The following is a 24,710-nucleotide window of genomic DNA, read 5'->3' on the forward strand; positions in this document are numbered from 1 at the left end:
ATCTTTATCTCATCACAGGAAGGCAACAATAAAAATCTCCTAAAGGGGCACCTAACAGTTAGATGATGTGACTTGCAATTGACATTACGGGAGGGTATGGACGGTTAAACCCTTTCCTATATATCGATTTCATTGACAGGCCTCCGAAGAATTCTATAACGGCAATATTCTTCCCTTGCTTCATTCCAATTACATTGAGACGACAATCATGAGGAGTACAACCCCTCCAAACTACCCATAACTCCTCACGGCAAGGCCTCTACCAATATTCACCTAACACTTCTTTTATTTCCCACCACTTTTCTATATCGAAGGCCAACACTAGCCTTGCATTCTGCTCAAAACGCTTCTATGGAGTTTTGTTGTATGCCAAGTAATGCCCTAGCACCCTTTTACATGAACTCTTACCATGTCTACATTGCTCCTACTATGGGATCTTTTTCTAGTCTCTCAACCAAAGGGGATCGTCTTTAGATTCCAGTTTAGGATTACTATGACCAAATCACTCTGGCTAATAGTAAATTTCATTACAGAAGAGTCCAAGATGCTTTCTTTGGGCATTTCCGGTGCTTATTCGATAAACAGTTATATATCAAGAGGGTATCTGATACAGCATGGGAAAAAGTGAATCAATACGGTTGTATTTTCATTCAGTTTCCAACTTTTACATACTTGAGAGATGGGTATTTTAAGGGAGAACTGTATACCTTACCTAGGTATGCTATAGATAGAATCATCCTAATGGAGTTAGCTAGACAACTCATGGAAGTGCAAAGTGATAACATATTATGCATAGGCCTGGTTTTGGTATTACTTCAGTCAAAACCTTAGCAATTGGCAACTACTCATTCAACTCTATGCACAAAGCGAAGAATATGGAAGCATAATTGCACTTGATTACTTTGAAGAAGTTCAAAGCCTAATTCGATTTTGATTATGGAGAAATGAATTCTCAAATGAAAAGGGCATTCACACATGTTCACCACATTAAGGATTGTTGGATTGATATGAAAACGGAGATGGATATTATGAAGATAGACTACTGCAAACTGACTTTGCAATAGATAATCAATTTTAACATGCTAGAGATTCCTTCAGATTTCCCAATCAAAGATGACGACAACATTCTTGATCCGAAATTTCTTCAAGCCGGTTTTGATAAAAGGTGCCCTTTTCCTATTCAGTGGCAGCAAAAAGAAGGTACATCCATCTTGGCTAAATTTCAATCCATTTGGGTAAACACCAACAAGTGGCTGAAGATTAAAGGCCTAAAAAGAGTAAATCCTAAGATGGGCTTGGATTGTAGAAGCTTTCGTCCTCCTAGAAGGAAGTCGCAGCTAGTTTCAAGGAAAGATGGTGCTTCCTCTTTTGATTCTAAGGATTCCCTCAAATTCAAATTAAAGGGTGGAAAGGGATCTAAGTCATCTCAAATCTCTAAACCAATTCATCTCTGAACCAGTTCAAGAATCAGAAGAAGAATTGGAGACATAATCAGATGAAGAAGATACGGATGAAGAAGGCAAAGTCATGATCATATCTCCCCCAAGGCCTACAACAACTCATGTACAATCCATACAAAATCCACCTTTTTTGGATGAAGTAGATGATGATGTGGATTCATTCTCCACAGTTTTACTCCTATTCTAGTCTCGGAAGTGAATACAATGGCTCTTCCTATTTCTTCTGCTCCTCTCATTTTGGCAAATGAATAATATGAGCATTTGGCAAATGTGTTTGAGGATTTCCCAACTCTTACAAGTGATCAAGTTTCCCAAGTTGATACCTCTTTGACGGGTTTCGAGTTTTTCATGACGGAGTCCTCTCATCATGCTCCTATGCCTTCAATTGTGCAGATTGAATCTTGCTCAATCACGATGGAGATACAATCTGGATCAATGCCGATGGTCTCCATTGTACTTGCTTGCGCGGATGAAAGTTTCAGCTTGCCTGCATGGTTGAGCAAAATAACAACAAAGAGAAGAAAAGTGGTTGTACCTCCAGATAATCTCCCTGTCAAGAAGACCATATCCAAATCTTTGAAAGATAATCATTTCAAGGATTTTGGTTGATTCAAATAAAACCAAATTTTTTGAAATTGTTGAGCCCTTGGTGGACAAACTTGTTAAAGAACTTACTCGTTCTGATTAAAAGTTCACTAAGGTTGAAATCGGTTTGAGTTGCTTACAAGATGCTCAAGATGCAGAGTCAATGTATCAAAAAGCAATCATGAAATATGGGAGAAGAAAAATCAACTCAAACAGGAGGTTTCATGCCTGAACAAGGTCATCTGGCAACAATCTTCTCAAAGTGTTGTTATGTCTCAAACATCCAAGGAAATGAAGTTGATCGAAGCTGCCAAGTCTTGGAAAGGAGAAATCACCTTTGAAGGAGTTCGAGCCATCATGGAAACATTTGTAGTTCTTAGGCGTGTCAAAGAGATGAATGAAATGGAGCAAAACTTGATCTCTTCTTTGACTTGAGAAGTAGATAATTTGAAGGAAATCTTTAATGATTGGGATGAAATGGAAAAATTTGATCTAGATGCCTTGATCTCATGTGACATCCTTCTGTCATGTGAAATGTTCTTCAGATTTCAAGGATTTATTGGCTACAAAGAGGAAACATTCAAGAAGTTGATTACAAAGTTGCAGGCTGTCCTTGGAGATTCTCAAGCAGTTGAAATAGGTGCTACTTGTGATTTGGAACAAATGGGATGCCAAGTTCTTGATGAACATGGTAATCTCATTGCTGTTGAAATGGTAAGCTTAAAATATACAATCAAGGTCAATGCTGATGTAGATTCTAAAGACTTTCGTTCTTACACGATGAACAAGTTTGTCTTGTAAAAATCCTTGACAAAGCGCTTGTTAGATTCTCTAGCAACAAATTCCAAGGTTGTACAATCAATGTATGCAGATGCAAAGATAATTGAAGCCATATCAAAAATAATGGACACTGTTGATCTTCCTATAGTGCGTGATGTCATCGTCAAGTTCAAGGCACTAAAAAACAATCTTTAAGATTGTTGTTTTTGTTTTTATTTCTTTTTGTAAGTTGTAATGCCTACCCCTACTTGACTTTCTGCTGTATTGTCAAATTCTTTTAGGTCAATTTTTTGATCATGTTTTATGATTATCGGTACTTAGTTACCAGATTTGATTATATGTCATTTCATACTCAATTGATTTACGTGATGAGCTACTTGAGTTATTCAATTATTTCATATGTTCATGATTATTTTGATGATGGTATATGTATGTCCATACAATGATTTTAGTTATTTCATGATGTTAGATAGAGCAATTATTTATATGCGGCTCTATGGTTACTTACCCCATACTTGCATGTGTATGGTGTACGTGTACGTTTTCTTTATGTTTGACGTTTCTGATGTGGTTGAGGGAGTGGTAGTGACCTGCTAGTCGAGATCTACACGATGCACCACTTCCTGCCATTGCCTGTTTATTTTAGAATATATGTGTTTGTACATGCGTGGATTTTATACCAATTGCAGGTATTGGGTAATGACTTCCCTGAATTGTCAGGATGAGCGTACCCCATCGCAGTATTTCAATGGTATAAGTGGGAAGATAACTCTCGAGTCTGAATCATAAACCCTAAGTCAATAGTCCTAAAAAGTAGGACAAGTCTCTGAGTTAGTTTCACCTTTCTAAATTCATCAAGTGACATGAATTCGTGATTATAACCCTTGAGTTTGATCTGGCTTTTTGTACTTTGTTATGGGTTTGCATTAAGTCTTGTGGGTCTATGATCATTTTCTGTTATATTAAATCAAATTATAAGATATTTTAATGATTTAATTTAATGGGAATTTATTAAGAAAATTCAATATATAATTATATTTAATTAACTGAGAAATTAATTAAATATAAAAATTAAATTTAAAAATAAAGTTATAGTTCTAATTCTGGAGCGTATTAATATTTACTTAATTTAATAATAACATATCTAGGAGATCATTTTTAAATAAATGCTAACTATTATTATTACTTAATAAATATTTTTATTAAAAACACTTCAAAAATTAATCAAAGAGAGAAAGCTAATTATTTAAATAAAGATACTTTGTAATTAAATATCTAAAAGAGTTGTGCATGAAAAGGTAAAAGATAATAAAATATTAAAAGAAAATTGATCAATGAGTTCCCTCTCGTGATTGTACAATCAGAGCCCCAAATTTAGGGGAGAACTCTTTATCAAAGATCTAGAGCTCATTGTTGCGGGAACCAAATTTTGGAGGAGCAATTTCAAAGAGGAAGGTTTTCAGAGAAAGGGGATTGTTTGCATGCTCTGTGTTATTGTCGTTTTAGCATCAGATCTAGGTAGGATCTCGTGGTTTATTTGTACAGTGATTTTTCTATCCTTCAAATTCCTATCTTCTCCGTGTCTGTTGTGTTTCTATTTTCAAAATTCCTCTATTTAAAACCCTTGTTTGCATGTTTATTGTTGTTCATTTTCAAAGACGTCTGTGAATGAATTTCATTATTTTGAAATCATTGTTTGTTAATTTAGAATTTGAAACCCTAAGTTGGAGAAAATTGATTTCCATTATAAAATTGTTCATGATTAAATCTGAAACCTCGTTGTGAATTCATTGTTCTTTGTTTCAAAAACTCTGTGAATGATTATAGTTTTGAAACCTTTGTTTGATTGACTGGAAATTGGGATGAAGGTTTGGATAGGAAAATGAAATTTAAAATTTAATATCCGATTAGTTAATCGTGTTTCCTCTATCAGATCTTTTATGCAAAATATATAATTATTATAAAATTACCACAGTAAAACAAAGTTACTGTGATAATTTTATACATTTAAACATGCATTTGATACACTTAATAAATACGGATTTCAGCAAATTTCATAGGGATGGGGGTTGTTTGTTTTTTGTTTAAAAAATATTTACTATAAATTTGTTTCAGGAAGGCAGACCCAACCCCACCTCCCTCCTCTTCCCATTCTTCTATTCTAGCAGCTCTGTTTTCTTTTTATAAAACAAAATATAATATATACAATAAAAAGGGGTTTTGTTCTGCGACTTTCTGTACGGGCAATGAGGGCGGTTTTTTTTTTCTTTAATATTAAATTTTGGATGGGGAGGCGGGTCAACACTTCCCACCTCCCTCCTCCTTTCTCCCTTCCCTACTACCGTAGCAGCAACGGCCGCCATTGGCAACAAGCCGCTAGTCCACTTTCCCATTATGGAATGCGATTCATATAGCAATTAGAGTATGGTGTTTGTTTTGTTTGAATTTATTTTATTTTTATTTTCATAATGTTTTTATATATATATTAATAATTATTAATTGTTAATATTATTAATAATTAGATTATACTATACTATTATTAAATATTATAATTATTATTATCATAAATAATATATTATATATATTATTTTATTAATAATTAAATAATTATTGGTATTAATAATTTTATAATAGATAGCTATGAAGTTAGTATTATTTTATTGATAATTTAATTATTTTAATAATTTAATAACTGTTATTTTAATTTTAATAATAATTATTAAAAATGCGGTTATCCATAAGATTTGGAAAAATATAATGGTATTTTGATTAAAGTATTTTGAATGGATTTTGATGTTGTTAGATCGATAGTTTGTTTTATACAAAGGAGGCTTTTATATTAAAATGACTTCTATATAATTGTTAGTCCTATTGAGATTTTGTAAACTTGAAACCCTTAATATATGTAATACTTTAAAGAGACAAAAACTGTAACCTACTTGTATATTGAATTCTGGTGTTTTGATAATGAATTGTATTATTAAATAATGATTAAATAACATTCGATGAATTGGTTGAATCGTCTGGGATTCTAGTAAACTCAAAAACCATAGTGAATCTAGTAACTAGAGAAATGAAAACTTGAAACCTTTAGTAAACAAATTGAACTATCGTGTTTTCAAAACGTAATGAATTGAAAAAATGACTTTTGTATGTACTCTTTTTATGAAGTGTGATTTTACTATTGGGTGTTGGGGTGACTCAGTGCTTTGACCAAATTAGGATGTTTACCAGAGGCTTAGGAGTTTTGTTTTGTGATGTCAAGATGATGTTTTGATCACAATCTTTTATACTCAACCATGGTAATGTGTATTGTATGCTCTATGAGGTGTTTTGATCTATTGATTGTTATTGTTTTCCAATGTTCTTGTGTGAAACTGAGGTGAATGGTGTGACCTATCTGATATAATCTTTGAGTCTTCAATTAGTTGTATTTGGATTGCTTTTCAATCGCTTGTATAGGACTGAGGTGTTTGTATGATTTGTTCTTGGTGATGTCATGTTATGACGTGGATTAGTTTATGTGTACTTTCTTGGATCAGTCCTGTTAGGATGATCATTTTAGTGATGATTGTATTGGTGAAATCTATGATTTTGATCAGTGATATTTCAATGCTTTCCAGTTGCGTGTTTAAGAACTAATGTGTGGTTTATGGTCATTTGAAATCTTTTGATTTTATTGAGCTTACAGTAGGTTATCTGTATGTCGTGTTGGGAAGTGGCTTGCACTGGAGGCTGAGGCCCTAAAGAGGCTGACGGGTAACCCATTGTAGGTTATTTAATAAGTGATAACATTTCATTAAATGGGTTTAAAATGAATTAACAAGATATTGATACCACAGAAAGTCACTAGGGAGCCGGAGTATTGAAAGACTAGCTGGGTAACCTGAGAGCTGACTCATTAGTATGCCTTGTCAGTACGAAAGGATACTAGTGTTGCATAGAGTCACTAGGGGACCAAAGGATTAAAAGACTAGCCAGGTAACCTTAGAGTTGGCTCATGTGATGACACTTTCCCACATGCATAATAGATTCCCTACGTGTCATTGTTGCCTCTAGGATTAGTTGATACTTGTGCCTTGGTACCCTTGAGATAGTTTGATTTCAGGTGATTCCTTGAACATAGCTGCTAGTTTTGACTTTTGGGTTTGTTATCCTATTTGGGGCTTGAGTTTATCTCCTCAACGCAGTGGGAGTGGACCTTTTTGGGTTCCACGAGGTCGGATGGTAGTGCTTTTTCTTATACCATTGAGATCCGACTGTTGGATGTCGTTGTTAGATGTGTTTGTGCAGATGTTCCTTCTTATCTAATCTTGTAATTTTAAGATGGATGGTTTTACTCTAAGTGTATTATATTTGATTTCATAGATCTTACGAGATGATGTAATCTATTTTATGATGTATATTATTTCAGCCTCTCATACGCTATGACTTGTACAGTGGATGATTGTGCATTCTATTTATTGTCAAGTGGCATCCTATAATTGCATATTGTTTAAATGGAATTTGTACTTGTAGTTATTCTTAATATGAATGTGTTATATATTGGTTTTAATATTAATTAAAATTAAATGTGATTCATCCTCATGGGACCCTTAAGAGTTGTAACTTGTTTATGTGTTGTTGATATATGAGTATATGTCAATTGCTTCGGCTATTCTATAACTATTGTTGTATCTTTATCTTAAAAAAAAAAAGTTTGCCAAACTTACTAAAACTTTAGGTTAACTTCTTTTGGGTTCTTTGGCGGAATGTTACATAGCTCTAAGAGGATGCATTGCATAAAAAGATTTAATTAGATGTAATGCGAGTTGCATGTGCAATTGCATGTAACCCTATAATTTCTCTTCTAGTTAGACTAGGCCAAAGTTGGTTGAGTTGCTCCCACTTTTTCCTCCATCTTTTTCTCAACTTCTGTGCCTATATACAGGAGTGCCCTCTCATTATAAAAATAATCTTTTTTATTATATGCAAGAGAGCTCTGGAGAAATTGTGTCAGCAGAACTTTGTTTGTGTAGCACTATTTTGAGAAAAAAGTGACTACAAAGGAGCATTTGAGACTTAATTTTGATTAAGTGAGATTGTTGCTTGTGTGAAGTATAAGCTTTGTCTATAATTAGTCTAAGTTATCTTTGATTCATTTTATCTTGTGTTCTTGGTAATTGAATATAAAAGAGTTGAGAAGCAATTGGAGTCGGAGCTTTGACTACAAGCAATTGTGGAAATATATAGCTAGAAGCTTTGTCTGTAGCTTATACTTCTTTCTTAATTCGCAAAATAGTTAAGTTATTTTTACTTTTAGGAGTCTTTGTGCCCTAATTATAAAGTTTTTTCCATATAGAAGTACAATCGGACTTAAAGCCAAACTGGTATGCTTTCATCTAGCCTTTGAGTTAGTGTTAATTTATTGGTATCACCGTTTCCAACTTTAGATAGAAGTGTAGTTAGAGATTCACCCTGCCCATTACTCACTCCACGAGTAAGTGGATTCTTTCTTGAAAGATAAGAAGAAAGGATATTGGTAACACCCAATGCCCATTTTACAAAATCTCTCAACTTCTTGCTTACCTTGAGTTGATCCAAGGAATGGTGAGAAAGGGGAGCCTTCCCTTTCAGGTAGGAGAAACCCTGTCTCACATGTTGTGGCTAGTCATCCTATTTTGCGACTGGATTTTTACCCAAAACTGTCGGTTGCAAAATATCCACCCAACAAATTCTGTTAGAATGAAATCTGAGTCCTTTTTCTAGTTGAGGACAAAAACCCTTTTCTTGGTTGCTAATGCAACATCCTCTCTAGCTGCTTGGTGTGCTTAGTTTCAGTTCCCACCAATTTTGGTGATAAGAGTTAGAAGATATTGAATAATGATGAGGTATTATGATATGGGTATTGAATATTTGGTGGGGTGAGAGCATTCTCAGAGTGTTGTTCAAATTTTGTGGTGGTTGGTGCTTTTTCAGTGTGCTGCTCTTCATTCCAGAGGTTCTGGAAACTATAGCTCTGCTCATAACTCACATTTCGGGTATTGATTTAATGCATTCCACATAGCTCGGTGCCATCTTCTGGTATGTCACTTGCAGATTTTGGTGGATTGATTTTACCAGATAAATTGGCCCTCTAGGCTGGGCGGCATTCCTCATTTGACATGTGGGTTTTGTTGGTCACTTCAATCTGCAATTTTGGCTTGGAATTCTCAGGTTTAGTGCCCATATTTGATTGGTTGATTGTAACTCATTTGAAGGAGTGTGGAGAAGTTCTCTGTTCACTTAAAGGTCTGAAAATAAACTTCTTTGCTTTGTCATCAGGGTGTGCAAATTACTTCTGACAAACTGATTTTCATTTAGTGTGTGATGCCCACTGATGTTGTTATGGTGATAAATATTGTTTAAAGCAATGAATTGTGTATTCTCTTTCCATGCAATGAATATTCAATGTATGCATCAAATGGTACATGAAACTTGAAACACAAAGCACATTCTGCATCTCCATCTTATCCTCTCAAACCAAACAAAAACAATCAAGGGTGAACATTTCAGGCAAGCACAACTACCACAATACAGTATCAACCTACAAATTCAAAATATAGAGGAAAATTGGAAACCCTACTCCACAAAGATAGTTGTACTGATATGAAAAGAAGATGGATATATAATCACAAAGAAAAAACCTGATGTATACTAAGACATGGATAAGTCACCTTAATCGCTTCCCAGCTAAATTATGTGGGCCTCATATTGTATCAATGACCTTTTAAAACATAACAAGCCATATTATTCTTATGACCATAAGACTGTTAATTACATTACAAAGCACAAGCCTTCTAAATAAAAGTAGCTAACTAAACATGACATGAATGAATGTATTAGGCCTATGAATGCAATTTCTTCTGTACAGTTTCACAACATAAGAGACAAATAATATGCCATCATATTCTTCCAGACGTAGGAGAATGCTAATTCAAATAAATAGTTATTAAATATTTCTTGATACAATTGAGATATAAAATATGCAACTTTACATTTATAGTATTCATATATACAACAATTAATTACAAACTACTTCAAAATTTAGATAAGATAGCATTGTACATAAACTTCTGAAATTCTGTATTTTGAAATAAACCGTTAAGTGCCATCTACCTGTGTGGCAAAAATTAGCAGTTCTCCAGCTGCAAAAAGTGGAATGAATCCATACAGCTCTTTCATTAGAAATGCAGAAAAGCAAAATGCACCTCCAAGTAGTGTGGCACCCGAAAGAAGCTGCATAATGGAGATTTTTTTAAAGAATATTCATAATCTTAAAGATAAGTACAACATAGTTTTACAAACTACATCTATATCACTACAAAAATAAGAAATTTAACATAGTTTTACAAACTATATCTATATGACTGCGAAAATAAGAACTTTAAAATCTTCAATAGCGTAATTTGACAAGATGAGAATGATCTTGCTGACATCAAAGAAAAAACACATTTCTCTACATCTTCCACTGGAATGGAAAATAATAAATTCAAAGCTCGATTTTAAGAATAGAAACCTAAATAAATCTAGGTGCATAAGAAAGATATAATGCACATCTAGTTATTCAAAACAAGGCTCACAACCGAACTTTGTTGAACTAAGATAAACTCTGAGAGCGATTTCGTAGATGTAATGCCCATCTTAAGGTAAAGAAATAAAAATTCATGTCACATGGACAAAAGAATAACACTTAATAATCCACACGTTGAAAAGTCTGTAATTTAATATTTTATAGCTTCTCCAAATTTTCCAATTAAATCCCAAGTAATTGAATTCCACTCATACATTTGAGATTCCAAGTCAGTCCTAGTTCTGATTAATACTGCTACACTTGCAATCAAATGATTCAAAGTAGATATAATGAGCTTTGTCAAAATCCTTGTATCTTCGAACAGGTTTGATGCAGAGCTAATAGGGAAACAAGACTTTTCCTAACCCAATACCCATAACTTGACTAAACTCTTCTTTAGAACACAACCACTTCACCCCTAAGACTCATACACAACACTTCATCAATTTTTGGTTATCACATTCCATATAGGATTCCTTGTGTGTACAACTTCTCACATCAAATACATAACCACCAACACTTATGTTCACCACTAGGTTTGGATTACACACAAATGGCACAAATTGTCTTCACAAACATGAGAGTGGATCAGACACCTTCCACATGTCCTTTTGTTAATCAAACATCAAAGAAAATCAATCCCAATACACCTTTGATGTTCCAAATATACTATAGGGTATTTGATGCCTAGAGATCTAGTCTCCTACTAGCTCTATCAAGTAGCTTTCTCCCCTTTAACTTCCAAACATTACAAATGATCTCCAAAACCAAGTGCAATTTCACATACCCTTTCCGGAGACATACCATATATCCTAATCACAAGTCTTGACTCCAACATTTGAGAGGTTAGACTACACTAGGCCATCCAAACCTAATAGGCCTAATTAGGGCTCATTACAAAGCAACTAACCCAATTCTGATCAGTTCTTCAAACCAACACTTGCAATATTCTTGTTTCAACATAACATCAATTACACCACTAAATAACCCTAATCCACTCTCCTATGCCTTTTGCACAACTTCTACAGGTCGGTCACATAGAAATGCCCGGCTGGGGCTTGTTTCTTCTACCATACGCACGCTCCTTCTTCCTACATGATTTTTTTGCATTCTATAATACACTCCCTCTATTTGCCTTCCACCTGTTGGTTCCCAAAACCACAGATTGGAAATCCAAGAGCTTGTCAATTCTCTAACAGGATTCCACAATCAATTCAAGCCAACGAACGAGAATCACCTTGATTTCCCTGCACTTTAGGCTCCGCTACACCGAGGCGGTTAGACCTTCACCTCAAACACAAACTGCTTGGTTCAAGGCTTTTCTATAGCGAATTTAAGGTTTATTGAGATCTTCAGTTGGCAAAGTCCTTGAACTCGATCAATTACAAGATAAATGTTAAATGTTTTGTATATGGTTCTTAACAATGGGTTCAACGCTAGTAAGGAGGAAGTATATAGATTTCTTACTTCAAATATAGATCCAATAACTACAATTCAATGACTATAAAAGACCAGTGTCTTTGCTTATTCGGACAACAAAGTCAACTACAACAAGGATTACTATGTACAACTTTATAAGGTCCTATGCACATTGTCAACAATTTAATAATCAAGATGCAGTAAATCAAATATATATGCAGTCTTAAATTAGTACAGATTGAACTTTAACTCTTATGGTAGGGAGACCAATTGGACACAAATACAGAAACAATTTGATATTTCACTAAATCTATGATGATCACATTTAAGATGCTAAATGACCATGTCCACATCTCTGGCTCTTAAATTGTTTATGTTAAAATGATTATAAAGGATGAATCCAAATGCAATTTAATACTCTATGCCTTAAAATAAACAAAAGGCTTTTTATTTATCATTACAATATTAGATTTGAATTTTGTATTACAAAGCCATATTTTTTCTCCTTATTCCTCCTTACAAGTGAATGTAAAATACTTTTTCTTGTAGAATATTTCTTTTGTTATTCAATTCTTCCTCTACTTATAACTTCTTCATTTGAAAGATGTGACTTTTCAAATAGAAGAGTTCTTTTTCAAAAAGCTAAATCGCACCTTCTTATTAATTTAATTTAAATTGTTTCCATTCGTCCACTTTTAATCGTGACATAAGTATTTCTTTAACATCTCCAATAAACATTATATTATCAATGGGTACTGCTGCGATAATCTAATATATATGGTTGTCATAAACTTCATTCTCCCCGTGTACATGTTTTGATCCTTCTACGTTGATTGAGGTATTGAAATATCCCAAAAGGATATTTTCCCAAAACTTTCCTCAGAATAAATTTTAAGAACATAAACAGATGAAGATGCAAAATAAACCAACAATATAAACCAATAGATTCTCATAAAATACTTCAGAATGTGTTGTTCCATTATACATCAGCAATACAATAACTAGCATTATAAAATCCACTCTTAAGCACAATTTTATAGTCAGATTGAAATAGTAAGAAAAGAACCTGTAAGTACATGTGAGACACCTGGTGTGATGTCTCCACAGACAATGGGTTTGCATCCACTATCTATCGGCATGAGAGTTTACGTCCTCAAGTTGGATGAAAGCTGAAGCTTTCCAAATAACTCTCTCAAGAGAGAAACTGAAATCTGAATCATAAACCAAACATCCCCATAAACAAATGAGGCCCTTCCTTTTAATCATAAAAGTTGGGACTCTTCAACTCCCTTCCTATCTTTTCGTCTTATCGCTCCTTGTCACTTTTACCACACTTTACAATATTAAATTGACCTTTAATAACTCAAATTATGCTCCCCCATAGTCAATTTTAATATTATATGAATGTCTTTTAATTTCCTAAAGTCCCAAAAAAGGGACATTACAAGTCCTCCCTCCTCAAAATTGCTTGTCCTCAAGCAATCAGTACCAAAATCCCATATAAACCTAATGAATAATGCTCTGACAAACTGTTGTGCTACTGTGATATGAACGAAGGATTGAGAACGACAACACCATTCACCGACTTCCCATAATAACAATACATCAAGTGTGCTAATGTTAGGATCCCAAATCATCCCAGGTGCATGTTCAATCAGAAGAACCTGTCGTGTGCTACCATCATATACTAGAAGCTCCTCAATCCGATTGAGAATCTCACTCCAATTGAGATCACAAGCAACACTGTGGTCAAATAATCGTGGGAACTCAACTGGGTGCAAACCAACTCCTGGAAGCATTACGAACCATGGGCATGTTCCTCCTGGATCCCACAAACAAAAAGGGTATCCACCTTCCAAACTATCTATAATATCTTGCTGCTTTGTTCCTATAATGGGTGAAATATCCCAGCTGCTCAATTGCCACAACGTTGCTCCTCTCACTGTATGCACTCTAGCTATACTGCTCGCCACATCTCTATCCAAGGCTGATCTGTAATCAGCATTATGTCCCTCTGTCAAGGCAGCAACCTCTTGGCTGCAACAAATATCAATCTGAAATTCCTAACCAATATCAATGAGTGTGCCATCATTAGACTTGAATAGCGGATTCTCCATTATCCAATCAGCATCTACTTCAAGTAAGGGGTTGTCTACTAGCTGAATGTGATCTGAAAGTTTGGTATTTGGTCTCTTGGGACAACTATCTAAGTCTGTTGAATGCTATCTAGTTCATTAATTACTTCTTGGAAAAACTCCTGCCTCTCTTTACTCTCATTTTTCCTAGTTTGATTTGAGACCCTAACCTGATTTTCTACTTCATGAAGAGCAACCTGTGTTCCATCCAATGCCTCCTAAGTATACTTAAGTTCCCTGCTGAGCTCCACAATCTCATTCTTTCCTTTCCTTAACTGATCAGCATATATTCCAACAACCTTAAGGATATAATCCCTATCAGAAAACAAACATAAATAATCTGATTTCATAGATTCAAAGGTTGTTTTGACTGCCTGCAAGTCAGCAGCAAGTCTCCCTCCACTCCTTTTGAGTCTTCCTATGGAGATCCTCAATCGTCTCGTGACTATTGTCATAATGTACCAAAGATGCCACAACCATGTCTTCACTAACTTTCAGCTAGTTCTTTAAGGCATGCATCTCATCATTGTCATGTTGATACAACTCATCATCTTGCAATGTCATCTTGGATTGTTCCTCTATATTTATTTCAGGTGTATAAGAAACACATGGTTCATCATATATCTCAAGAATATAATCATAAGCCTTAATTTCCTTGCTTCTTTGATCTAAATGCAAAGGTAAAGCTGATGCGATGACATCATTCTTATGCAAACATTCATCAGTCAAAGGTTTCAACATACTCTTACTTTGAGTAGAACCAACCTCATCAACATGTTTGTCAAGGCTAAACTCCAAATCACCAACATAGAAACTTTATGTTCCTTATCCATATTCTTCTCATTGCTATTCTAAAATACTTTACCTTCCTCCTCACTGTTATAATTCCCATAATGCCTCATAGGAGTGTAGACCCATGGAGATCAGCTCACTATCTATCGTGCGATCTTGAAATTTGTTGATTCTATGCTTAATTACTTCCTCCACAAGCTCGAAAGTTGTAGACGAGAGCATCAACTTGAACAATTCTTTGCAGTATTTATGTTCCCTCCTCCAAAAAGCTAACAAGGTTGTCTGAAACATCTTGCAAATTTTAACATTTGCATCGAAAATTGAGGATATAATGGTTTGCATGCAAGTCTTTACATTTCCTAAATGGTGCTTCCCAATTTCAAACAAGAAGTTGAAGAATTAAATTGTTGCATTCAAGATCAATCATCATATAAATGATTCTCTTCTCTGCCATACTATCTAGAATCTTAACTCTCTTGGCAAAAGCAGGATCTTTTTCATCATGTAATCCCTCATAGCTGAAGAATTAAATTGTTGCATTCAAGATCAACCATCATATAAAAGATTCTCTTCTCTGCCATAATATCTAGAATCTTAACTCTCTTGGCAAAAGCAGGATCTTTTTCATCATGTAATCCCTCTAGTTTTCTACAATCAGCTACAGAATTTTCCTCAACACATCATCGTTATAGGCTGCTATAGGGGTTGTTATTCACATAATGTCGCTGAGACATGAAGCAACTGCAAGCCTCACATCTTTATGTGGATGTTCCATTAACCCGGGCTGGACCAAAGTTACCATTGTAGGCTGCAAGGCCCAATTTAGGAGCCTACAATCTGCTTGCTCAACTCTGATCAAATGCATTTAACAAAGAATGGCATTTAACAAAGTCATGGAATCTAATTCCAACCCAGCAATGTATAACCAGTTTCCCACTTCCATTTCCTTTGGCAGGTCTCTTAGTTGTTCACAATTAAAGGTCTCATTAAAAAATTTTGAAAACACCTTGTGTTTCAGATTTTCCATTGTCTTAATTTGCTTCCTTCAAATTGAATTTGGATGCATTGAAGACTACACCTGATTCCACTGGGAATTTCCGCACTGTTCTATTGTGTCTTCTTAAACTTAGGAAATCTATCAAATAGTTTGCAATCAAACTAGATGTTAGAACAATAAATGGTGCAATAGTCTATTTCCGCAATAAGCAAGAGCCTGTGTAATATCCCTAATGCAAAAACTTGAATTTTTGTAACTCAAAGCCTAATTATATCAATCGATTTGCTTTATGGTACCAAGCAGCACTGAATATGATTAAACAAACTTGCATAATGGTTAAACTTGAAATAACAAGATCAATACGAGAATCCAGATTGAAGATATTGCAGATACCAAAAAAGTCTATTTCACTATTCAACAATTTAGCTCCTTATTAAATTTATTCCTAGAACGACATCTCCAGAAGTTGGTTATTGTGATTTATGTTATTGGTGGGCTACTAACATATTCCTGTTTCTGCACCATCACTATTAGGCTAACAATCACTCTCAATTCAATCAGTCAACACACAGACCTGGGCCAAACAAAACTTCAGGTGCCTGCCTACGGCAACATTTACAATCATGATAAGAAGAGCAATGTTGCTAATCTGTTTTCTTTAGCAGACTCACGACTTGGCCAACCTATTGATGATGAATCAACATTGCTTCGAATAATCAAGATAACATCGGCTCTAATCACTATCAAAGCGGCCAAAAAAATCCACTATGCAATAAATATATCCAAGCCTGCTAGACATCTAAGTTTTCACTCGTCAGTTGAATTGTTTGATATTTTAGGCTTACCCCATGGCCAAACAGTACTTGCCTTGGTCCTTTTCCTTCTGAAATTTTTAGACAATGGAGTGATTGGCTATAATATGCTTATTTTCAATGGGTTCAATTTACGATATATAAAGTTTCTTCGCAATTAAAATTTTGAATATAAATGTCATACCAATTGTAAATGTGAAGACCACTTCCGCACTTTGTGTGAATGAGAAATACTACAACAGCAAAACAATTCAGCCTTAATAGTTTCCTGCAGGATTGCTTCTGAGAAGTCTTAATGTTGTCCCCAATTTTTGGCATCAAATCCACTGATTTTTGATATTCCTCTTGAGTGATTGTTTATGTAATAACCCTGTCTGGTTATAGCTAAATCAAGCATCAATTTCTTTCACATTCTAATGGTTTGACATTTTGTCAAACACTTGGCAAGCAGCCCAATTACCACTAAATATATGATATCTTAAATTTTCAAACACAATGTCAGGATGTATAGCAAACTAATCACAAATTTATTTAATTTTGGCGTCATAAGTTTTGCATAAATAAATACCAAATGCCAATAAACAATTCTGAAATGATTCACACCAGCTTCTAAATTCATTCATCAACAAAACATATAGCAATATAACAAAAAGGGAATCTAATTGTTGGCTGATTGCTATAAATCAAAATTTGAAGCCAGCCTATTTACTTTCAAACTATGTAATATAAACTAAACTTTACAAATTAAGAACTTGATCTTAGCCACAGAATGTAATTGCAAAGTCCAACTGAAAACCGCCTGTTCCAATTTCAATCTAGCGTTCACAGTCTACCCTTACAAATGCTGCCCAAAACTGATATAGAAATCACACCAAATACAAAACCCTTGGCATTCAAGCTATAAATCCAACACGCTAATCTGATACAAATTGAACAAACTAGGATATCTAGAATTACCAAACTCCAATCTGCAGACTAAACCCTCGTCCAGCAACAAAGAAATTATAATATTCAATTGTATAAATGCTTCTCAGCCACAGTTAATACAAAAAGAGGAGACGATAATAAAACTCAAAAGTCCACAATACCTCAGTTGTGGATTCTCAAAATTAAATCTACAATACTTCAGTTGTAGATCCCAAACCCTTATACTTTAGCAAGGGCACAAACTTTAGACTCAGAAATGTCACAAAGACTAAGAGCAAAATAAGATAATCAAATTATTGGATGCTTTTCTCATCAAATGTCCTCATATTTATAATCTCCAAATGGCACCGGTTTCCCAAAAGAACTCCACTTAAGAAGCTTACTCTACACAACACTAGAATATATTAAAGTGCCATTAATATAATTTATTAATTGTTTTTCGCTCCAGAAAATGACCTTTTCCACCATAACTTAAAATTCTGAAAAGCAAGGCCATTGTTTCTTGTTCCCATGATTTAAAACTTTTTGTCCCGATTCCAACGAGCTATGATATTGAGGTGACCAACAAAAATAGCAACCTCGACGTATTTAGATGAATAATAATAATAATTCACCCATCTTGCGTAAACAACTAAAGAAGCATCAGAATCCAAAACTGACAACACCAAAGTGATCTTGATGATGAAAAACTATGAATGAACCTGACAGCGTAACTTACTATAAATAGACGCTCCCTCCAAGATTCTTGGAGCCCAAACCGAAAGCTAGAAATAAAAACTGAGAGCATCACCCAACTCCTCTAACTCAATTGAGCTCATCGGAATGAACAATTTGACTTACTATAAATAGTAAGTCTCTCAAATGGAGCCAAAACACATCATAGGCTGTTGGAAAGCCTATAACCACATAACTGAGACCCTCAAATCCTACTGCCAACTCATGAGGGTCGCAGTGGTGAACTAACCTAGCCAACTACAATAACTTGCTAAAAAAGGGGACATTACAGTTTATTGCACTGTAGTCACATGCATGCATCCCACACGATGTTTGATGACTCACCCTCATGCTAAAATTGAGTCATTTTTGTTTAAAATTCATGACAATTCTTTGAATATGGCATACGAGACTATCAGACAAAGATTTATGCTCACGATAATGAAATAGCATGGTCACCGATGATGTTCATCCATGACCAGACAGTACATGTGCGGTTTCAACTTATGAAATGATATTATATTCTGATTGTGCCATTAAGCTATGGAAGTATTCTCCTCAAAAACGTTTACTTTGTTATGCTTTCTAGTAAATTGGTGCTCAATTTAGAAAAAGAATGGTTCATTCATTAAAAGAAGAGGTGGCATGTCTGTTACAACAAACCTACCTAAAGCTCTGTTAAAATGCTGAGTTAAAATTTTTGGGCTTGCCAAGAATTCTCCGAGTCCGAGTTTGCAAACTATGGTTTGAACGATACTGCCAATAATATATCCTCTAGCTTGAATATTTATTTGAAGAACCTCATCAATAAGACGGCTAGCAAAAATAGTTTCGCTTACCACTAACTTATTCAATCAAATACTATTTGAATCATTGTTGATGCCAGGATGAAGAAGCTCCTCCTTCAGTTACGCACTTTGCTTACACATGTACTCGCAACTGTTGTTACAATTCTGATAGGAGACACAAATGAGAAAAAAGGAGTTACGTATTCCCCTCTTCCAAAGATACGCCAAGAGATATTAAATAGATATTTGAAACACCCACAATTATTCACTGCAAATGAACTGACCAACTCTACATGCGAATCTCAGAAAGAAAACAAAGGATGTCTAGACCAATCTGGACATGCATAGTAAACAACTCCAACACCTTGCCGCATGAACACTAGCTTTATTTCCACCTTGGTTGAATACTTCTATAGAGTCATTTGTATGCATATACATCTACATCTGATAAGATTCAAGCTTGGAAGAAATATTTCTCTTCCACCTTATAATATAATTGGCAATTTCTCTAGACTTTTTAATAGATGTCAGATCAATGTCTCCCTATGGCTCACGACATCTAGGTGCCAAAAAAAATCAATTACAAATTCAGCATAGTGAAACATCTAAAGCATATAGGATTTTCATACCTGGTCAGAAAAATATTCAACTTAGTAGGGATGTCATTTTTGAAGAAGATTTAGCATTCAAAAGAGCCCTAAGTTCTGGAGATCCCTCTCCCTTACCTAGTTCTGAAGAAAATACTAAATTTGGATCTCAGAGGAAGAACATTGAAAAAATTGAAGATGAAATTCAAAATCTAAGGCTTGAAGAAACTCAAAATTCTAAGAAAAGACCACTTTGGGCCATTACGACAGTAGAGGAAGCACAAGACTTCGCTGCACCATCTGGAATAGTTAGAGAAAGCAAAAGACTCAAAAGATTTTCTAGTTATACAGCAAACATGAATGATTGTCTAAATCAAAACCAACCAATGTTTCAGATGCTATTAAACATACAGCTTGGAAAGAATGCTATGACAGAAGAATACCAATCTATTATGAAGAATGATGTTTGGGAAATTGTTCCAAGGCCTGAAGGAAAATCTGTTGTTTCTTCCAAGTGGATATTTAAAATAAAGCATGTTGTTGATGGTAGCATTGAAAAATATAAAGTCAGATTTGTAGCCAGGGGATTCTCTCAGAAAGAGGGGATTGATTATGAAGAAACCTTTGCTCTTGTTGCCAGATACACCTTTGTAAGAGCAGTCCTAGTCATTGCAGCATTGAAAGGATGAAAAGTACATCAAATTGATGTAAAAACAACATTTTTGAATGGAAAGATTATAGAAGAGGTATATTTGGAGCAACCTAAAGGATTTGAAACTCATCACCATAAAGTTTTTGTTTGCAAGCTCAAGAAAGCTCTCTATGGGCTTAAACAAGCTCCAACTGCTTGGTATGAAAGAATTGATAAGTATCTCACCGGCTTAGGATTCTCCAAGAATGAAGCTGATCCAAAACTATATTATAAAAGGGATAAAGATGATATGGTAATTTTGATACTCTATGTTGATGATTTACTAATAACAGGCGATGATCATCTCATAGAATTTGAGATGAAAGATTTGGGACTCCTTCATTACTTCCTAGCACTGAAAGTACGGCAGAATTCTGACAACATTATACTTAATCAAGGGAAGTATACATTAGATAGCTTGAAGAGATTTGGAATGTAGAACTGCAAGTCTCTGTCTTTTCTAATAGAGACTAATCTACATAAACTTAAAGACGCAAAAACAAAATCACCTTCCATAGATTCTACTCTCTACAGACAGATGATTGGGTCTCTTATGTTCTTGGTAAATACAAGACCTGATATTTGCTATGCTATTGACACCTTAAGTCAGTTCATGTGTGAGCCAAAGGAGATTCACCTAATTGCAGTTAAACACATTATGAGATACTTACAAGGCACTCTTAACCTTGGCCTCAAATATGAGAAAGTTGACTTGGATTTACATGGATTCACAGACTCAGATTGGGGTGGATGTCTTAAGGATAGAAAAAGTACTTCAGGATGTTGTTTCAGTTTAGGATCAACAATGATATCATGGATATGCAGAAAGTAGTCTGCAATAGCACAAAGTTTCACATTAGCCGAATACATTGCAGCTGCGATGACCTCTCGAGAAGCAGTTTGGCTTAGAAAGTTACTTGTGGGATTATTTGGTCAAGCCATGAATCTTACAGTTATTCATTGTAATAATCAAAGTTCCATCAAGCTTTCTATGAACACTGTTGGGTGGATATTTTCCAACCGATAGTTTTGGGCAAAAATCCAGTCGCAAAATAGGATGACCACCCACAGCGTGTGAGACAGAGTTTCTCCTACCTTAAAGGGAAGGCTCCACCTTCTCACCATTCCTTGGATCAACTCAAGGTAAGCAAGAATTTGAGAGATTTTTATAAAATGGGTGTTGTCAATATCCTTTCTTCTTATCTTTCAAGAAAGAATCCACTTACTCGTGGAGTGAGTAATGGGCAGAGTGAATCTCTAACTACACTTCTATCAAGAGTTGGAAACAGTGATACCAATAAACCTTCACTAACTCAAAGGCTAGCTAAAAATGTACCAGTTTGGCTCTAAGTCTGGTTGTATTTCTATATGAAAAGCTTTACAATTAGGGCACAAAGACTCCTAAAAGTAAGAACACTTAACTATTTTACGAATTAAGAAGAAAATATAAGCTACAAACAAAGCTTTTAGCTATATATTTCCACAATTGCTCCTAGTCAAAGCTTTGGCTTCAATTGCTTCTTAACTCTTTTTTATTCAATTCATGAGATACAATTACCAATAATAAAAGATAACAAGAATCAAAGACAACTTGGATGAATTATAGACAAAGCTTACAATTCACACAAATAACAATCTCACTTAATCAAAGTTAAGTATCGAATGTGTTGGTCATCAGATTTGTTCTTTCCAGTTCTGAGTTTGTGAGCAAACTCTGATTACAACAGTTTGGAAAGTTGCTTCTAGGAAGGCTAACTTCCCTCTAAATTGTTAGGTACAACTCCCTGTTGCGGATTTGCAATGAATTTTATCCTAAGTTTAACGAGGTATGTTCTTAATCTAAGAACAAAAGAGGTTAACCGAGTTAAAACTATACAAGATCTAACCCAAGCGAGAAATGATTTAGAGAGGATTAACGAAGTTTATGAGTCTCACACATCTTATGAACTCACAAGACAGAATGGTTCTAATATGCATGCTAGCTGCTACTAAGCTAAATTTATCAAAAACTAAATGCAAAGAAAGGAAAACTAAATCACAGAAAAATATCTAAGAGATCCCTTTCAAACTCATAACAACAATACTTATCATGATCAGTTTGCTGCCTGAAAACAGGGGAATGAAGCTCGGTTCTTTCCTTTTTAATTCAGACAAAGAGAAGATAAAACCATTAACATCTAACAAATTGGAACAGAAAATAATTGATAAAAAATACCATTCAATTGACTCTACAACATCAAGTACTTCACACCAAAAATTAGCCGACCTTTTATTAATCTTTTAATCTCATACATATAGGACTCAGAGATGATCATTACATAGGAAGTTCAATCGGTTCATCTTCCTCAAAAATGACAAATGGCAAAGAGCCTAATTGCCCATTACAATAATTACATCAAAATATGAAATAAGCGGAAAATGAATCACTTCGCTTTCTTTCCTTTTTCAGTTTTTGTCCTATAGGCCTTGGCAGCGACAATGATTGGAATTAGCTCCTCGTGCCTATGGACGTGTACATTGGTGTATCTCAAGAGCCATTTACAGTGCTCTCGAGCTAGGTCTTTGACAACGCCCAAATGATCTTGTAGTTCTTCCATGGCCACGTGCACACCTCCACCAAGCTTCTGCAATTCAGATATCCTGTTTTAAGGATTAGATGATATTTTTGTCAGACCATCTATAAAATTAGAGAAGTTTGTCTGCATAACAGGTATGCCAGTGATTGCCTTTCCTTGCCCACTAGACTGTGAATCTGTGTGCAAGGCTCTTAGTAGTTCATAATCTCTGTCCTGCTCCTCCTTTACTTTAGCTTCAGTTTCCTTTAATCCCTCCTCTGCAGCTATGATCATTTCAGACTTGAACAGCATGCTCTGAAACCATTCAACTAAGGGCTCATCCCCTTTAGGCAAGATCTTTGCTTCTACAGCCTACTTTGTCTTCATGTGAATGATCATCTTCAATAAGGAAACACAATCATCGCTCTTGATTTTCTCCGCAACCAAGGTGGTTTTGTTTGATGATATGTTGTCCTTCTCTATTTCCAGCCTTAGTATAGCATTGTCGATCTGCTCTATGATTCAGAGTCCTTCGATCTTGATTTTTCCACTCCACTCTCTAACAATTTGTCTGAAATGCTTATCTTCTTGGAGCTGGGAGATGAGCGCTTGAACATTTGCAGCAGTGGGATCACTAGTCATAGGCATCCCAAAAACGCTCGCCAATGGGGTGACTAATTGCTTGATGAAACTATTCAATTCTTGCATTTCCGCCTTCATTTTGACCTTTGACAACTTGAGGCTTTCTAATTGCCCTTCAATTACTTCATTTGTTGACTTCCATAAGCCAACCTTGGTGTCATATCTGGCCTCTCCAAGATCCACGGAGTGTAAGGCAAAATCATCAGGAGACATGTCCTCCAATCTTCCTTCTTTGATGGGCCTGGCAACTTCCATGGTCAGATGCCCTGTTCCAAGGTCTTTTCCAAGGATGGACAAAGTCTTTTGCTTCTTGACTTTGCTCAATGTTGATCCAAAGCGCATGGCAAGGGACAGAGTATCTTTGTTGGAGGCGCCTTCATCCTTCCTCTTTTCTTTTCTCTCTAAGGTATCCTCCAACCATGAATCTATACTTATTACTTTGGAGGCTGTTCCTAGAGAATCTATGCTGAACATCTTCCTTTTGGCTGGAGTGGTGGCTTTGGCAGTCGAAGAAAAAGGATTCTTCAGAGTTTGTGAAACCAATTGCGACGAGCCTTGAGCTTTCTCTATTTCTTTGGGTTTCTTTGCCGCCTCATTAGATTTTGTAGATTCGTTGTCACTGCTTCCACCATCTCCCAAATCTACCACTTGTACATGAGGGCTACTTGGTAAAAGGACTGCAAGGCTTATTGACGGAACTAGACTACTATGAGGTGAAGGGGAAAGAGTGATCGCAGAGTCTTTGGCTTCTTCCGCCTTCTTCTTCTCAACATCTGACGAGGATCCAATCACTGGGAGGGAGCCACCATGGCAAGTTTGCACAGTGGGGATGTTCTTATCAGGAGGTTGATCACCTCCGCCGAATGGTAGGGCTGGTTCTTGGGTGATAGCCAGTGTTACACTCGATGTACCACCTTGAGAGGAAGGAGCCGCTGCAGCTGCTGGAGAGGCTTGAGTTGTCGCACTTTTGCTTCAGCTCTTCCTTGCTATGGTCCACTAGATCCACTTCCTGGTTCTCTTGATAATTCGAGCCATCATCACCTCTAGATCTTCACATGCATCTTCATAAGGCTCAAAACTAACAAGAGCGCCCCTCAACTTTGTCAAATAGGTATTACTATACATGTTTTGTCCATCATCCTCAACTCCTTCAACATCAAGGTTGATTTCATACTTTTTTACTTGATCTACTATGAGCCAGGAAAAAGCACAATCACGGCTCTCAAACTCATCTT

General features: G+C 35.4%; 1 protein-coding gene across 3 annotated transcripts in view; it reads right to left on the reverse strand.

The window, feature by feature from the left end:
* LOC149527823 (putative sphingolipid transporter spinster homolog 2) overlaps nucleotides 1-24,710 on the reverse strand; it is a 292,780-nt gene that overhangs the window by 128,550 nt on the left and 139,520 nt on the right. For all 3 annotated transcript variants that reach the window (XM_089812102.1, XM_089812103.1, XM_089812101.1), the window contains one exon: nucleotides 9,963-10,082. In XM_089812102.1, coding sequence (XP_089668228.1) covers nucleotides 9,963-10,082 — 120 coding nt within the window. The remainder of the gene's footprint in view (nucleotides 1-9,962; nucleotides 10,083-24,710) is intronic.

The sequence above is a fragment of the Cupressus sempervirens genome, unplaced genomic scaffold (assembly GCF_028749045.1).
Source record: "Cupressus sempervirens isolate cs-2001-9-10 unplaced genomic scaffold, ASM2874904v1 CseChr00s100002_03, whole genome shotgun sequence".
NCBI lineage: Eukaryota > Viridiplantae > Streptophyta > Pinopsida > Cupressales > Cupressaceae > Cupressus > Cupressus sempervirens.